At 44.1% G+C, this 18,892-nt stretch overlaps 1 protein-coding gene across 3 annotated transcripts in view; it reads left to right on the top strand.

Moving 5' to 3' along the window:
• Window positions 1-1,618: 1,618 nt before the first annotated feature.
• Window positions 1,619-18,892, top strand: part of LOC124145411 — a 28,860-nt gene continuing 11,586 nt past the window's right edge. The window contains exons 1-6 of one of the 3 annotated variants that reach the window (XM_048395735.1): window positions 1,619-1,708; window positions 7,877-8,049; window positions 8,935-9,097; window positions 9,639-9,727; window positions 11,736-11,970; window positions 17,830-18,105. In XM_048395735.1, the coding sequence (XP_048251692.1) occupies window positions 1,660-1,708; window positions 7,877-8,049; window positions 8,935-9,097; window positions 9,639-9,727; window positions 11,736-11,970; window positions 17,830-18,105 (985 nt within the window). In that variant the 5' untranslated portion in view covers window positions 1,619-1,659. Of the gene's footprint in view, window positions 1,709-1,887; window positions 2,170-7,876; window positions 8,050-8,518; window positions 8,603-8,934; window positions 9,098-9,638; window positions 9,728-11,735; window positions 11,971-17,829; window positions 18,106-18,892 lie in introns of those variants that run through there. The other 2 variants (XM_048395736.1, XM_046515163.2) reach the window with 2 other exon arrangements.

Raw genomic sequence — 18,892 nt, forward strand, 5'->3', positions numbered from 1 at the left:
AACTCGGGTACCCCGGTCGGGTGGGTACTGAATAGGACTCGGGTAGCCTACCCAGGGGACTAACCGGACCCGCGTTAGTCACGTGATATATTGTTTAATAAGAAAAATTATCTTGAACTCTATGGTTACACTACAAGTCACTAATGTTCGCATTTCTTTCTGACTATGCGCCCATTCCTTCTGATTTTTCATATGGTCGAATAAAGATATAACTTGATTCAACTTCAGTGTATGAATGACCAGATTGTTTAATACATGTATCTAAATACGTTTTGCCAGGGCTATGGAAAAAATGTTCCCAATCTGACATTTTGAGACACCTCCTGAGACCTACAGTGGGTATACCCGGGTAGGGTCGGGTAATAGGGGGTGTGTGTGTGTGTGTGTGGGGGGGGGGGGGGGGGGGGGGGGGGGGGGGGGTGGGGGGTGCAGGCTAAAACGGCACCTCAGCAAAACGTCACCGATTTCTCTGGCGAAAACGGCTACTATGTGTCGGACGAAAACGGCACCTCTATTTTAATAACGATAAGTGCGATTTATGTAGTTTTATATCTTCATCACATGTTTATAATATCGGTTCTAATGCCACGTACCGAACATTGTGATAGTAGCTGCCTCAGCTAATTTCTCGATAACGGGTATACCCACTTTATTAATCTCACCATATTTCGTAATCCGTAGCACCAGAGACCATATCTATTATATTGTCTCTGGTAGCACTGTGTAAAATATAAGGGTAACGCTGTTTTTCAGGGCATTATCATTTGCAGAAGCCCGAGGTCTTCCATTAACTTGAGGGCTTCTGCAAATGATAATGCCCTGAAAAATAGCGTTACCGTTATTATAGCTAAAATGGATGGAATTTTTTATCAAATTAAAAGAAACAACAATATCGGATTTGAAACATTTACTGCAATCAACACGAATGTCACTGACCAACTTTTACAAATATGGAAAAGTCATAGAACAAACCAGATGACGTCCCTATTGAACGTGACGTCACTATCCTATCCTATAACGTCACCTTACAACGGGCGTAATAATGGCCCGTCGTCAAGCAATATGAGGGCATTATCAAGTTACACTGGCCCGCGCATTTCTGATAACATGCGGGCAGTTTAATGATAATTCTATCCATTTTAGCTATAATATGAGATACACGATGTGACGACTGAGATGATTAGGGTGATGATGGTTATAAATTTGATTTTGCGCACTCAGTGTTTGACATCTTAATTCACAGTTGAAACGGGCCACTAAGAGGGTGTGAGGGACCATGGGATATGAGGGTTAATCTGTGATGGTCGTGACGATACGATCAACTTGTGAAACGGAGCCTGGTTTCATTTAAAATTACTCACTATGGGTGAATAATCAGTTACCCAGTTGTATATATTATACCGGCAAACGATTCTTTGAAAAAAGTCTATCCCATAATTACATCATATTTCCCGCGAAAATATGCAGCAGCAAGGGTCAGGGGAGATAATGACAGCCGAAAATATGTTTTCAGGTATATTAATTATAAGACATAATTAATTTTTGTCGATTATGGTATATTATTGACGAGAAAAATAACATCATCCTATGAGGTATTGAATATTTATTTTGATTGGTTTATATGTTTTGGTTTTCTGCGGTCCATGTAAACAAAGGAAAATGGCGTATGAGGAAATGAGGATGTCAACAAAAAGGTTTCTGCAGACAGGTAGGAATACATGTGATATGTGGTGCCTGTAAACAAGTAAACATTGTCTCTATGATTATCATACTTATTTCAAAATAGTCAAATTTGACTCGGTGAATATGGTATTGGCCTAGTTATGTAACAGGACAGGAAGGGAACTCATGATAGGCTAGATCAGTAGATGATATCAGCATGATTGAATCACTAGTTCCGGATCACTTGAATGTGGGGCGAAATTAAATGGAGACATGAATTTATCAGATCCGTAAACAATGTCCGTTATTGCTCAAGAGTACGAGATTAAATCATATGTGGGCGGGCAATCACATGATTGATGGGAAGAAATAGTTTTAACTGAAGCCAGGCTGCGATACCCAGCTGCGCAGATTCCGACTAAGATCCTGAAAGTGTTCAGTCGTCTGTCAATAACCTCTGCAGAGAGACTCAAGTCAGCGTCATGTGGAAAGGACTTTTTCAAGCAGGTATGGTTTTGGGAGTGTCAGTGTAATTTAGGTATTGTCCATGGGTGCGCGTTAAATTTAAATTGAATAATCTTGAGTATTTTTGGTTGTTGTGACTACACCTTATCCTCGGCCATGTTTCAAGTACCCCCCCCCCCCCCCCCCCCCCCCCCAGATTTATACAAACATCTACATCATATATATTTTAGGGACAGTGGCTCGATGTTTTCATCAGCGTGTTAATAGCCTAAATTGGTGATATTTGCCAGACATTTACTATTGCTCTGATATTGCTCCATCAGAAATCGGTACAAATGCATTATACCGGACACCAATCTGCCATGTTTGTTTGATGCAACTAATAGAGTATTTTGTATCTACTTTGGTAATTAGACATTTCATTTACATACGAAAGCATTTAATTCAGGCCGTTGAGTGTGGGGCAACCCCCCCAAACGGCCTGTTGTTTTAGTGAGGCCACAAAAATGGTGTCTGTAAAACATAGAAACCGTTACTAAAGAATAAGATCATGCACTTCCCTTACCCAAATGGCCGAAGGTGTCCGGTATACTGCATTCTTGCCCAGAAATCATCTGTCCCAAGAATATGATGTGAAATGTAAACTATACTATCACTGATGAGGGTCTTTCCTGTTTTCCACAATATATTTGCCGGTCTCAGTCCTGAGTTTCTGTGGTGTACATATCCAGAGCTCCAGATAAGCTTTTGGTGTTGTGGGTATTTTACCCATGCATTTTAAAATCATTGGGTATCAGTAATTCTAGCTGCGTATTCAAATTTCTGTTACCCACTAGTTTTTACACATGTGGGTATTTAAGTTAAATATTTAAAAACACTATTCATCTAGTCATCCTGCAAACTGGTGTCGTGTGGGTTCGAGAGCTTTATAGGACTCAAAACTACCACGATACTTCCACAAGAAAGTGTGATGGCAAATGATCATGATGTAACTGTCATCGTGGAGATTGGCAAGGTTGACGGAATGCCCGTTTATTATTTCAAAATAAGTTGCTGATTTGCTAATCGAATACGCAGGGTTACTTCACAATATTTTGATGATACGCACAAGTTTTATTTTTGTAGCGTATCTGTAATGTTCATTGCGTATTTGATACGCTTGGATTATATTTTACTGTGTATTTCTGCATTTCTGATGCGTATTTCACGCAGATACGCAGCTTATCTGGAGCTCTGATATCTATTGAACACGAGTCTGTCTAGGTTTAGAATTTCTTCTGAATCAGTCAATCAGTTTATTCCTATAGTACAGAATACATGACAATGTGGAAGCGGTTAGAAATGTTACAAGGATTCATTTCTTAATAACATGGCATGATTTATAAAGAGAGAAAGATTTTGTATAGCCGTTTTGCTCACATGTGATATTAAAGAGATAAACTTGTATTTATTTGGATGTACATAGTATTTCTGTTCAACATATTTTTTCCTTAAATTATCATATTTACAACATACAAGTAGAAAATGAAATTCATCTTCGACAACATTTAAAGAACATTGTTTACATAATCTTAAACATTTGGGTATTTTGTTGTGCCTGCCATCTTCAACCATTAACCTGTGTGAGCTGCATCCAAATTGTGTTAATGATATTCTGCATTTTCTTATATTTACATCAGTTAAATATTTTTCTGCGCATATTTGCATTTTAAAATATCTATAATATTCGCATTTGCCAGAAACATCTACAGTAGATCTCCATGTTTGAAAGTACATGTCAAAAAGCGTCTGCCTTATTTTCGATATGAACATGGCATGATTCTCTAAGAAACATAATTTCATATAATGTTGATATAGGATTTAACCGCAAGAGATACCAGAACATCCTGTAGCCAAATATACTTGAGCAATCTGACACATACGATAGTTTCAGACAATCTTCAGAAAATTATCTAGTTTTCCAATACATATCCAAACACTTATAAAATATGTTCAAGTTTAGACAGGGGTGCCTGACTTGCCTGACCAGTGATGGGCAAGTGGGGAAATATAATTTAGTTTTCCGGCAAATATGGAAAAATCAGCAGTTTTAACTTTGATCCTTAGAAGATGCATCATGTGTTAGTCAGCTGCTGTTGAAGTACCTAACTAGTCATTTTCTCCCATTAGCTGGGGGGACACGGGTGGCCCAGTCGCCTAAGGTGCCGCGATTCGCTGTGCAGAGTTGCATCCCTTGGGCACGCCAGAAACCTATGATTGTGGGTTCGAATCCCGGTTCGCCCCGATTATGTTTCTAGGTTTGTCAGCACCATACCCGTGCTCGTGGGTTTCACCGAAGTGGTAAACGTCTAAGACCTGCATCACTTCGGGCTTTCCTCCCACATCAAGCTGACACGCCGTGATATAACTGGAATACTGTTAAAAGCGGCGTTAAACCCAACTCACTCACTCATTCACTTCCATTATCTGATTCATCATTTAAAAAAGTTTGTTGTTTGTTCTTCTTTTCCCTGATTTGAAAATCAGACTGGGCAAGTAGAGTTTACCGGTTCTTACCCTTGGTCAAGTAGAAAATTTTGGTATTTGAACTAAAGATGTTATCTGGGGTAGAATAGGTCTTCAGCAACCCATGCTTGCAGTAAAAGGCGACTGTGCTTGTCGTAAGAGGCGACTAACGGGATCGGGTGGTCAGGCTCGCTGACTTGGCAGATGCATGTCATCGTATCCCAATTGCGTGGATCAATGCTCATGATGTCAATCACTGGATTGTCTGGTCCAGACTCGATTTACAGACCGCCGTCATATAGCTTGAATATTGCTGTGTGTGTCGTTACACAACAAACACACAAACAGTCAACTCAAAAGTATTTGTACCAGAGGTTTGTACTGTATAGTTCACACACTTTTTCCTATGTGTCAGTCTGACACAGGAAGGAATACAATGAGTGTGTCATCCATTGTTGTCATCCATTGTTGTCATCCATTGTTGTCATCCATTGTTGTCATGCATTGTTATGGGATGAATTATTCTGTGTGGCAGGTTGTGCCATGCACTTTAGATGTTTGGAATATTTTGATAGAATGAAAACTGTTACCGTATTCGACGTAATAAGCGCCCAGGGCGCTCTCAAAATTAGAACTAGGGGGCTCTTATTAGAATGTTATTTTGGTGGAAAAAAACAGAGTTGAAAGATAAATTTCATGGTTTATGCTGACAGTCTGAACTGTTTATATACGACAGATATATTTTTTCAGAATTTAATTGCCCATAATTAAGGGTGCATATAACACATGAGTGCGTATTATACACGAATAAATAAGTCTTGTGTACATTGATCAATCGGAAGGGATGCTAAATTAGATTGTTCATTTGCCAATATATTAGCAAATATCGCCGTGGGCTCTTATTAGAGTGGGGCGCTTATTACGTCAAATACATTAATCGGATATGACATGGTCTCCGTAGGATGAGCAACTGGTTCAGAATTTTGTTTGTTTGTTGGTTTGTTGTTTAACGGCGCACTCAGCAATATTCCAGCTATATGACAGTGGTTTGTAAAATAATCGAGTCTAGACCAGACAATCCAGTGATTGACATCATGAGCATCGGTCCACTCATTTGGGATTCGATGACATATATCAACAAAGTCAGCGAGCCTGACCAGCCGATTCCGTTAGTCGCCTTTTTACGACAAGCAACCCATGCTTGCCGTGTGGCGACTAACGAGATCGGTCTTCAGCAACCCATGCTGGCAATAAAGGGCGACTATGTTTTTTGTAAGAAGCGACTTACGTGATCGGGTGGTCAGGCTCGCTGACTTGGTTGATGCGTGTCATCATATCCAAATTGCGTAGATTGATGCTCATGATATCAATCACTAGATAGTCTGGTCCAGACTTGATTATTTACAGACCGCTCTCATATATAAACAACAAACAAACAAACAAACAAACAAACAAACAGCACTCAGTCAGGTGCCTACTACTGTTCGGCATGGGAGAAGCAGAGACTGAATATCTACTTCCTGGTCCAGGAACAAGTACATCAGATCTCATCAGATATTACTTCTTGCTACAGCTAAACAAAGAATTGAGGATGGCCTAGAACGGGTCACGTCAAACTTTGACCATCCAGTGGAATGACTAACAAGAAGTCGACTTTTGACAATCAGTAGTTAGCTTTCTAGTGCTTTTTTGGCACTGGTTTCAAACTGGCGACTGCGCTTTGAAACATATTTTGACAAATTCTTGATTAAAAATGAATAACTGATTTTAATTTTTACCCACAATACCTAAAGCTTATCTGGAGCTCTATGTGCGGCTTTCGAAAATTAAGCATAGGAGTTAGGGCTGGGACGAGTCAAAATTTACTACCCGGGTACTCATCCCGCTATTACCTGACCCTACCTATTATTCGTTTTGATTGGATAACCGTGGCCTCCGTCACACCGGGACTACTTTTTTCATTCATAAAAAATCGCGAGACGTTATTCTATTTGCAACTATGCAGAACTGAAGCTATCTCTTGAAAGCGAGAGACATTTACACACACTTTATTAAACCAAACAAGATAGTCACACGCATCAACTTTGCTTTGCATTCTGTATTAGTTATGTACAGAGCTACTACCATGACTACAGACATATAATCAAGCTATATCCATTTTGCAATGTACTACTATGGATCGATAGATCGAGGGTCCCTATGAGCGTGACGCACCCAACCATTTTCGCAACTTTAAATTCGATTCAACATAAAAGTATAAGCGTGGTGAAATGAAGTCATGTTTAACTATCTGGATATATATCTGGACTTACGTTGGATGCTCTGGTTGTGCCATCAGTGTCCCCTTTGAAGCGTATTTTGTGGCACTGTTTTGGGAGGTGTTTGTTCATGAATAAACATACACGACTGCACGACCAGATCACTCAAAGTGAACAGTTCCGAAACAAATCATTTAAAAACTCTGTGGAAGTGGACTTCTGATTTTGTGGCCCAGAACATCCCAAATGCGAACAATAACATTCCCTTGCGTAAAACGCTGTGAGTAGATCACTGTTGTCTTTTGTTATTCCGATGGTGACCTTGCCCTTCGATCGTTCGAAGCAGTCACTGACATGCAAGCATACTTGAGTTTGTTGATTTTCACGTCTTCAGTATAGGGTGGTACAGATAACATGAATGTCTTTGGCGAACACTCTGATTTCCCTCTTCCAAAATGGTACGGACAGGATATCAATTCAGCTGATAGATCAAGGAAACCGCAACATTTTGATGGCACAGACGGGACCCTGGCAGTGCGAGTGACCGACTGTTTGTCCGATATTCAAAGCGCGGCGCTAATTGACTTTTAAGATTTTCTTGGTGTCGTGGGTGCTAACAATGCACACACAACAGCAGGAACAAGTTGTTAATGCGTATGCATAGAAATGTCAACAATGCCCATATTTGGGCATATATCAGTACTCATGCGCAACCAGATTTGCAACCGGTTTCAGTTTGATCTGTCAACGAAAGAATTTCTTTTAGGTATTTACACCTAAATACATATTTTGACATGGGTAATAAATAAAATACCACACTCATTCACGTTAGATACAATTTTTACGAAACTTGTGAACATTCTATGGTATCTGAAGTCGCTTTCGCTCGGTCAGATACCATAGAAAGTCCAGTCGTTTCGTAAAAATGGTATCTAACCAGAATGAGTGTAGCATTCTCTATCTATAGCCCGTGTTCCATGTTGCAGTGGTGGTGGTGGTGCTGGTGGCCTGCTGTGTGGGTGAACAGCATCCAACATGTCAGCTGTGGAAGAGGATGGCTCACCAGCTGTCCAACGAACCCAGGAAACAGATGACTTGCTTCGCCAATGACACAGACCCTTGCACCAGTCTGAGATGCTCAGGGACATACAAGTACACTGTAAGTAACCATGACACTAAGTTACCACTACAAATGGCCTTGCTCCTGTCTATGATGATTAGCGACATACAAGTACACTGTAAGTAACCATGACACTAAGTTACCACTAAAAATGGCCTTGCTCCTGTCTATGATGATTAGCGACACACAAGTACACTGTAAGTAACCATGACACTAAGTTACCACTACAAATGGACTTGCTCCTGTCTACGATGCTCAGGAACATTCAAGTACACTGTAAGTAACCATGACACTAAGTTACCACTACAAATGGCCTTGCTCCAGTCTAAGATGCTCAGGGACATACAAGTACACTGTAAGTAACCATGACACTAAGTTACCACTACAAATGGCCTTGCTCCTGTCTATGATGATTAGGGACATACAAGTACACTGTAAGTAACCATGACACTAAGTTACCACTACAAATGGCCTTGCTCCTGTCTATGATGATTAGGGACATACAAGTACACTGTAAGTAACCATGACACTAAGTTACCACTACAAATGGCCTTGCTCCAGTCTAAGATGCTCAGGGACATACAAGTACACTGTAAGTAACCATGACACTAAGTTACCACTACAAATGGCCTTGCTCCAATGATGATTAGCGACATACAAGTACACTGTAAAAGCTATCATGACACTAAGTACAAATGGCCTACCACTACAAATGGCCTTGCCCCTGTCTATAATGATAAGGGACATACAAGTTCACTGTAAATAACCAATATTCGGGAATCGAACCCAGGTCTTCGGCGTGACGATCGAACGCTCTAACCACTAGGCTACCCGACCGCCCCTCCGACTCCTGAGGTAACAGTACACTATAAGTTGCCATTACCCTGGATGTGTCTGTTGTAGTTGTTGATGTGTCTGTTGTAGTCGTTCATGCCGGACTCGTCGGACATCGAGGTTGACTACTGCTTCGGAATGCGGCTGAACCACTGTGACAACCCAGTCTCCATGGACATCTACCTGGTCGTACCCAACAAGAACATGAGTTACAACAAGAGGATCTCCCACAACACACAGATCCAGATGCCTGGTAAGTCCATTACACACTGCGTTAATGTCAAGGTCATCTCATTTGACATTCCAGAGCTTGGATTTAATGTCAAGGTCATTTCATGTGACCTACCAGAGCTGGGATTTAATGTCAAGGTCATTCCATGTCACCTACCAGAGCTGGGATTTTATGTCAAGGTCATTCCATGTGACCTACCAGATGATGGGATTTAACGTCAAGGTCATTTCATGTGACCTACCAGAGCTGGGATTTAATGTCAAGGTCATTCCATGTGACCTACCAGATGATGGGATTTAATGTCAAGGTCATTTCATGTGACCTACCAGAGCTGGGATTTAATGTCAAGGTCATTACAGGTGACTTACCAGAGCTGGAATTTTCTAGGAAATGCCCATGACATGCAATTTCGGAAATAAACAAGTAAAATTTGGAATTGAAGTCAGGGTATCAAATATTCTATAAAACTGAAGTCACATGTTATCTCCGAATTTACTCACCTACACACCGCATCATGATTGTAAACATGATTGTAAGTGTGATTGTAAACATTGTGTTCCAGGGTTGTCCTTCCACCTGAGGAGCCTGGGAACAGTGGATGTGTTCCTGTACTTCTACATGCTGAGGAACGCCTCCACCATCCAAATGTCGGTGAGTCGCAACGAACTTAGCACTAAGATAAACGTGACACTCTGTAACACTGGCATACGACTGTGATCACTTTGAGGACATATGTGCCTTCAGGCTAAGTACGACTGTGATCACTTTGGGGACATATGGGCCTTCAGGCTAAGTACGACTGTGATCACTTTGGGGACATATGGGCCTTTAGGCTAAGTACGACTGTGATCACTTTGGGACATATGGGCCTTCAGGCTAAGTACGACTGTGATCACTTTGGGGACATATGGGCCTTCAGGCTAAGTACGACTGTGATCACTTTGGGGACATATGGGCCTTCAGGCTAAGTACGACTGTGATCACTTTGGGGACATATGGGCCTTCAGGCTTAGTACGACTGTGATCACTTTGGGGACATATGGGCCTTCAGGCTAAGGCACCACAATGCACAGTACAGAGTTGCGTCCCTTAGTTGTTCCAGAATCAGCTGAACATTTGTTCTAATCCCTGATTCTGATCCTGCTTGTGTGATGTAACAAAAATTCCCCTTAAAGCTAAGTTACACTCAGCCCACTGAGTACATCTTCCCGAGGCAAGAGAGTTAACTGACTATAAAAGTCCAGTTTCCACCCTTGCCGAACTAGGCTGGTTTTATGGAGTTATATTTTGGCTGGACTTACGAGTCAATGCATAGTCCAATCAAAATCGTGCATCGAAATCCGGTTGGTAAACTGTCATGCTGATTTCGATCGATTGCAGGATCTGCATGTGCACCGCCAACTCGTTGTTAACAGATATTTTCCAAATCTTTTCATGATTTTAAACGAGGTGCTCACATGATTTGATGCACTTTGCGATGTAAGACCCGTTTTTACACAATATAGATCTTGATTATCAATCAAATCGTCTTGACTGGGCGCCTCCGTTTAGTTTGAATCCAATGCAAGTGATACGAGAGGTGGAATCTGATTGGTCAATGGGAGAGGTTTAGAAGGGACATAACTCGTAATAACCACTGGTGGTGCTACGATCGAGCCCAGTAATTCCAGCCTAGTTTGGCAAGGGTGGAAACTGGACTTTTAAGTCAGTTAACTCTCTTGCCTGGGGAAGACGACTGAGTACAAAATACAAGGGGTCCTATTGGTAACCCTAATGGTTGAAGGTACAGATTTAAGGGGTTGGATGGGTTTGGTGGATGGTCTGTAGGGTCCTAGATTCAAATACAACAACAGCAAACCAGGCGCTTCCACTTGTGATGGAGGCAAACATTGGATTCTGAACTGCTGATCCTGGCACAGCCATGAGATACAACTCTGCACAGGAAATTACAGCCATTTTGAGTGTGCATGGTCTTCGAGCTGTTGCAGACCCCAGAGTGAGCGATAAAATTGCTTTTGCTAAGTGATTCGTGGCTTGCAATGCACCCCCGATCTCTGCAATCAATAAGTAATTCTCCAAGACATGATGATGCCTTTGTTCTAATTTTCTCCCATCGATACCCGGAATCGAAATCTTGACTCCTTCATGCCCTATGGTGCGTGACCCATAAGCACATTCGTTGCTTTTATTGATAGTATAAGGGAGTATTGTCACATTGTTAAACAAAATTGAAACACAGCATTGTCTTGGAATTAATGAGGAAATGTAGGCATCTTAGGTGTCGCATCTGGATGTTGACAAAGTTTTGATAAGTCACTTGCTTGTTGTTCTGTGAATCACCTGGCTATTGCTTGTCTTAGGGACACAGTCATCTGAGGCGCTACAGTTTGCTGAGTTGCATCTCCTAGTGGTGCCAGAAGCCTATAATTCTTACGAATCCTCTTCCTCTATTACATCATTGGCATAAATTCTGTATTTTCGCAGCAATCACTCAAAACTAATCTTCAGAATATTCAGCAGAAGTCCTCTTCACTGTCAACTACACACAACTAGTTGTCAAGACATTAGAACCGCCAATCAGCATCCAGCACTCTAGCTTGCCACGGCGAGAAAACCTGACTATTCTCAAGACATTTACTTCTCCCATTTTGTGTTTCAGATCACAGCCAAATTCAGGATAACATCTTTTATGAGAACGATCATGTGGCCACCATCGCTGCAGAAAGAGATTGTCCCCATGGAGAGTATCCCTGTACCCCCCTGCCTCAATGGTTCCACCCCCTCCCCACCTACCACACTGCCCATGGGAAGCTGCCACCCCCCGAGATGGGTCGCGCCAACGTATCCCCCGGGAGTCTCCTCCACGCCCTACACTCCACACAGCAACAAGAACGGTAAGGCTGTAATGTGATGAGGTTATTATTTCTTGTTATCCCCCTGGAGTCTCCTCCACACCCTACAATCCACACAGCAACAAGAACGGTAAGGCTGTAATGTGATGAGGTTTTTATTCTTGTGATCTGCTGGGAGTCTCCTCCACGCCGTACACACCACACAGCAACAAGAACGGTAAGGCTGTAATGTGATGAGGTTGTTATTTCTTGTGATCTGCCGGGAGTCTCCTCCACGCCGTACACACCACACAGCAACAAGAACGGTAAGGCTGTAATGTGATGAGGTTGTTATTTCTTGTGATCTGCACATTGTGTGACATTGAGTTTCCCTTTCTAAGAGATTGTTTTCCACCTTGAAGTACTTCCTGTTTCATTTGAGGCGTGATGTTGATGACATCCTTGTATTCCTTGTTGTTTAATGTGGAGGGGATGATTACTTTAGTTTCTGTCTTCTCATCCTGCCTCGTGCTTGTGTCTTCTGTTTCTGTCTCATGTTCCTGTCTCATGTTCCTATCTCATGTTTCTGTTCCATGTCGTGTAGTTCCTGTCCCATGTCGTATAGTTCCTGTCCCATGTTGTGCAGTTCCTGTCCCATCGACTGTAGTTCCTGTCCCATGTTCTGTAGTCCTGTCCCATGTCCTGTAGTTCCTGTCCCATGTCCTGTAGTTCCTGTCCCATGTCCTGTCGTTCCTGTCCCATGTTGTGTAGTTCCTGTCCCATGTTCTGTAGTCCTGTCCCATGTCCTGTAGTTCCTGTCCCATGTTCTGTAGTTCCTGTCCCATGTTGTGTAGTTCCTGTCCCATGTCCTACAGTTCCTGTCCCATGTCCTGTAGTTCCTGTCCCATGTCCTGCAGTTCCCGTCCCATGTCCTACAGTTCCTGTCCCATGTTCTGTAGTTCCTGTCCCATGTTCTGTAGTTCCTGTCCCATGTTCTGTAGTTCCTGTCCCATGTTGTGTAGTTCCTGTCCCATGTCCTACAGTTCCTGTCCCATGTTCTGTAGTTCCTGTCCCATGTTCTGTAGTTCCTGTCCCATGTCCTGTAGTTCCTGTCCCATGTTCTGTAGTTCCTGTCCCATGTCCTGTAGTTCCTGTCCCATGTTGTGTAGTTCCCGTCCCATGTTGTGTAGTTCCTGTCCCATGTCCTGTAGTTCCTGTCCCATGTCCTGTAGTTCCTGTCCCATGTTCTGTAGTTCCTGTCCCATGTCCTGTAGTTCCTGTCCCATGTCCTGTAGTTCCCGTCCCATGTCCTGTTGTTCCCGTCCCATGTTGTGTAGCTACGGTCCCATGTTGTGTAGTTCCTGTCCCATGTTCTGTAGTTCCTGTCCCATGTCCTGTAGTTCCTGTCCCATGTTGTGTAGTTCCTGTCCCATGTTCTGTAGTTCCTGTCCCATGTTGTGTAGTTCCTGTCCCATGTTGTGTAGTTCCTGTCCCATGTCCTGTAGTTCCCGTCCCATGTCCTGTAGTTCCTGTCCCATGTTGTGTAGTTCCTGTCCCATGTCCTGTAGTTCCCGTCCCATGTCCTGTTGTTCCTGTCCCATGTTGTGTAGCTACTGTCCCATGTTGTGTAGTTCCTGTCCCATGTTCTGTAGTTCCTGTCCCATGTCCTGTAGTTCCTGTCCCATGTTGTGTAGTTCCTGTCCCATGTTGTGTAGTTCCTGTCCCATGTCCTGTAGTTCCCGTCCCATGTTGTGTAGTTCCTGTCCCATGTTCTGTAGTTCCTGTCCCATGTCCTGTAGTTCCTGTCCCATGTTGTGTAGTTCCTGTCCCATGTCCTGTAGTTCCTGTCCCATGTCCTGTAGTTCCCGTCCCATGTCCTGTAGTTCCTTTCCCATGTCCTGTAGTTCCTGTCCCATGTTGTGTAGTTCCTGTCCCATGTCCTGTAGTTCCTGTCCCGTGTCCTGTAGTTCCCGTCCCATGTTCTGTAGTTCCTGTCCCATGTCCTGTAGTTCCTGTCCCATGTCCTACAGTTCCTGTCCCATGTTGTGTAGTTCCTGTCCCATGTTCTGTAGTTCCTGTCCCATGTCCTGTAGTTCCTGTCCCATGTCCTGTAGTTCCTGTCCCATGTTCTGTAGTTCCTGTCCCATGTCCTGTAGTTCCTGTCCCATGTTGTGTAGTTCCTGTCCCATGTTCTGTAGTTCCCGTCCCATGTTGTGTAGTTCCTGTCCCATGTTGTGTAGTTCCTGTCCCATGTCCTGTAGTTCCTGTCCCATGATGTGTAGTTCCTGTCCCATGTTGTGTAGTTCCTGTCCCATGTCCTGTAGTTCCCGTCCCATGTTGTGTAGTTCCTGTCCCATGTCCTGTAGTTCCGTCCCATGTTGTGTAGTTCCTGTCCCATGTTGTGTAGTTCCTGTCCCATGTTCTGTAGTTCCTGTCCCATGTCCTGTAGTTCCTGTCCCATGTTGTGTAGTTCCTGTCCCATGTTCTGTAGTTCCCGTCCCATGTTGTGTAGTTCCTGTCCCATGTTGTGTAGTTCCTGTCCCATGTCCTGTAGTTCCGTCCCATGTTGTGTAGTTCCTGTCCCATGTTGTGTAGTTCCTGTCCCATGTCGTGTAGTTCCCGTCCCATGTCCTGTAGTTCCTGTCCCATGTCCTGTAGTTCCCGTCCCATGTTGTGTAGTTCCTGTCCCATGTTCTGTAGTTCCCGTCCCATGTTGTGTAGTTCCTGTCCCATGTTGTGTAGTTCCTGTCCCATGTCCTGTAGTTCCCGTCCCATGTCCTGTAGATCCTGTCCCATGTCCTGTAGTTCCTGTCCCATGTCCTGTAGTTCCTGTCCCATGTCCTGTAGTTCCTGTCCCATGTTATGTAGTTCCCGTCCCATGTTGTGTAGTTCCTGTCCCATGTCCTGTAGTTCCCGTCCCATGTCCTGTAGTTCCTGTCCCATGTTGTGTAGTTCCCGTCCCATGTTGTGTAGTTCCTGTCCCATGTCCTGTAGTTCCTGTCCCATGTCCTGTAGTTCCCGTCCCATGTCCTGTTGTTCCTGTCCCATGTTGTGTAGCTACTGTCCCATGTTGTGTAGTTCCTGTCCCATGTTCTGTAGTTCCTGTCCCATGTTCTGTAGTTCCTGTCCCATGTTGTGTAGTTCCTGTCCCATGTTGTGTAGTTCCTGTCCCATGTCCTGTAGTTCCTGTCCCATGTCCTGTAGTTCCCCTCCCATGTCCTGTAGTTCCTGTCCCATGTTGTGTAGTTCCCGTCCCATGTTGTGTAGTTCCTGTCCCATGTCCTGTAGTTCCCGTCCCATGTCCTGTAGTTCCTGTCCCATGTTGTGTAGTTCCCGTCCCATGTTGTGTAGTTCCTGTCCCATGTCCTGTAGTTCCTGTCCCATGTCCTGTAGTTCCTGTCCCATGTTCTGTAGTTCCTGTCCCATGTCCTGTAGTTCCTGTCCCATGTCCTGTAGTTCCTGTCCCATGTCCTGTAGTTCCCGTCCCATGTCCTGTTGTTCCCGTCCCATGTTGTGTAGCTACGGTCCCATGTTGTGTAGTTCCTGTCCCATGTTCTGTAGTTCCTGTCCCATGTCCTGTAGTTCCTGTCCCATGTTGTGTAGTTCCTGTCCCATGTTCTGTAGTTCCTGTCCCATGTTGTGTAGTTCCTGTCCCATGTTGTGTAGTTCCTGTCCCATGTCCTGTAGTTCCCGTCCCATGTCCTGTAGTTCCTGTCCCATGTTGTGTAGTTCCTGTCCCATGTCCTGTAGTTCCCGTCCCATGTCCTGTTGTTCCTGTCCCATGTTGTGTAGCTACTGTCCCATGTTGTGTAGTTCCTGTCCCATGTTCTGTAGTTCCTGTCCCATGTCCTGTAGTTCCTGTCCCATGTTGTGTAGTTCCTGTCCCATGTTGTGTAGTTCCTGTCCCATGTTGTGTAGTTCCCGTCCCATGTCCTGTAGTTCCTGTCCCATGTCCTGTAGTTCCTGTCCCATGTTGTGTAGTTCCTGTCCCATGTTGTGTAGTTCCCGTCCCATGTCCTGTAGTTCCTGTCCCATGTCCTGTAGTTCCTGTCCCATGTTGTGTAGTCCTGTCCCATGTCCTGTAGTTCCTGTCCCATGTCCTGTAGTTCCTGTCCCATGTTGTGTAGTTCCTGTCCCATGTTGTGTAGTTCCTGTCCCATGTTGTGTAGTTCCTGTCCCATGTTGTGTAGTTCCTGTCCCATGTTGTGTAGTTCCTGTCCCATGTCCTGTAGTTCCTGTCCCATGTTGTGTAGTTCCTGTCCCATGTCCTGTAGTTCCTGTCCGATGTTGTGTAGTTCCTGTCCTTTGTTGTGTAGTTCCTGTCCCATGTTGTGTAGTTCCTGTCCCATGTTGTGTAGTTCCTGTCCCATGTTGTGTAGTTCCTGTCCCATGTCCTGTAGTTCCTGTCCCATGTCCTGTAGTTGCTGTCCCATGTTCTGTAGTTCCTGTCCCATGTTGTGTAGTTCCTGTCCCATGTCCTGTAGTTCCTGTCCCATGTCCTGTAGTTGCTGTCCCATGTCCTGTAGTTCCTGTCCCATGTTCTGTAGTTCCCGTCCCATGTTGTGTAGTTCCTGTCCCATGTTGTGTAGTTCCTTTCCCATGTTGTGTAGTTCCTGTCCCATGTCCTGTAGTTCCTGTCCCATGTTGTGTAGTTCCTGTGCCATGTTGTGTAGTTCCTTTCCCATGTTGTGTAGTTCCTGTCCCATGTCCTGTAGTTCCTGTTCCATGTCCTGTAGTTCCTGTCCCATGTCCTGTAGTTCCTGTCCCATGTTGTGTAGTTCCTGTCCTTTGTTGTGTAGTTCCTGTCCCATGTTGTGTAGTTCCTGTCCCATGTCCTGTAGTTCCTGTCCCATGTCCTGTAGTTCCTGTCCCATGTCCTGTAGTTCCTGTCCCATGTTGTGTAGTTCCCTTCCCATGTTCTGTAGTTCCTGTCCCATGTTGTGTAGTTCCTGTCCCATGTTGTGTAGTTCCTGTCCCATGTCCTGTAGTTCCTGTCCCATGTCCTGTAGTTCCCGTCCCATGTCCTGTTGTTCCTGTCCCATGTTCTGTAGTTCCCGTCCCATGTCCTGTAGTTCCTGTCCCATGTTGTGTAGTTCCTGTCCCATGTTGTGTAGTTCCTGTCCCATGTCCTGTAGTTCCTGTCCCATGTTGTGTAGTTCCTATCCCATGTCCTGTAGTTCCTGTCCCATGTTGTGTAGTTCCTGTCCCATGTTGTGTAGTTCCTGTCCCATGTCCTGTAGTTCCTGTCCCATGTTGTGTAGTTCCTGTCCCATGTCCTGTAGTTCCTGTCCCATGTTGTGTAGTTCCTGTCCTTTGTTGTGTAGTTCCTGTCCCATGTTGTGTAGTTCCTGTCCCATGTTGTGTAGTTCCTGTCCCATGTTGTGTAGTTCTCGTCCCGTGTCCTGTAGTTCCTGTCCCATGTTGTGTAGTTCCCGTCCCATGTTGTGTAGTTCCCGTCCCGTGTCCTGTAGTTCCTGTCCCATGTTGTGTAGTTCCTGTCCCATGTCCTGTAGTTCCTGTCCCATGTCCTGTAGTTCCTGTCCCATGTTGTGTAGTTCCTGTCCTTTGTTGTGTAGTTCCTGTCCCATGTTGTGTAGTTCCTGTCCCATGTTGTGTAGTTCCTGTCCCATGTTGTGTAGTTCCTGTCCTTTGTTGTGTAGTTCCTGTCCCATGTTGTGTAGTTCCCGTCCCATGTTCTGTAGTCCCGTCCCATGTTGTGTAGCTACTGTCTCATGTCCTGTAGTTCCTGTCCCATGTCCTGTAGTTCCTGTCCCATGTTGTGTAGTTCCTGTCCCATGTTGTGTAGTTCCCGTCCCATGTCCTGTAGTTCCCGTCCCATGTCCTACAGTTCCTGTCCCATGTTGTGTAGTTCCCGTCCCATGTCCTGTAGTGCCTGTCCCATGTTCCTGTTCCATGTTCCAGTGTCGAACACCTTCAACCACACCTGTCAAGAGGACACGTTTATCTGCAGCCCGAAGGAAGCGTGTGACCTCGGAACAAGCAGATGCGTCTGTCGACCCAACTTTCAATACGACCCCAGGAAAAGAAGATGTGAGTCCAAGAACCGCATGGGTATGACCTGTTCCTACCCGCGTCAGTGCGGCCCCAACGAGGACTGCATCCAGGGGAGGTGCAAGTGTAAGAAGGGGTACACCTTCTCCATCTTCCAAGAAGTCTGCAATGTTGGAGTTCCCAGAGGTAATATATGTTTTTATCATTTAACTAAAGCATTTATCCATGACATAAGCTTATGACATAAAAACATGTATGTCATACCCCAGTGACATAAGTATGCAAATTAGATATGCAAATTAGATAACCGGAAGTGGGACTTTTTTCGCCGGTGCACGTGAGAAGGTGTTTACAAACAACATGGATACCTTTGATGTTGGAGACATTATTTCAATTATTCTGCAAAAGTCTGTTCAAGTATTTTGTTTAAAATAATCCGAGGAACTTTTTTTCTCAGCGAAGGAATATGTCATAAAGGAGTTAAGAGGTTGTTTATTTTGGTTTACACGGCTATGGAAAACATGTATCACTACGCACGATCTATACGTAAGATTTCGACAAGTTGCTGATGTTAATGTTTAATGCAATTATTCCTTAATTGGGAAGCAAAAATGTGAAAATGATAAATAGAATTCATCACGAGTGTTTTTTAATATGGGAAATATCAACCTCGTCCCGTTAATCGGTATTTGCCTCGCCAAAGGCTCGGCAAATACCGATTAACTAAGACTCGGTTGATATTTCCCATATTAAAAAACACTCGTGATGAATCCTCTATATATTACTAATACCAGGGTATGAAACTCCCAAAATTTTCAGCCAGACCATCGGACTGGCTAGCTGAAATATTTAGAATATTTTTACATATGAAATATAACCCGACCGTCGGGCAGGGGGATTTGAAAATCTGGCAGCCCGAGTTGAAATCAACCCGTCTCGGACGGTCGGGCAGGCAGGTATTTCGAACACTGCT

The sequence above is a fragment of the Haliotis rufescens genome, unplaced genomic scaffold, assembly GCF_023055435.1.
Source record: "Haliotis rufescens isolate VD_foot unplaced genomic scaffold, xgHalRufe1.0.p SCAF_14, whole genome shotgun sequence".
Taxonomy (NCBI): Eukaryota; Metazoa; Mollusca; class Gastropoda; order Lepetellida; family Haliotidae; genus Haliotis; species Haliotis rufescens.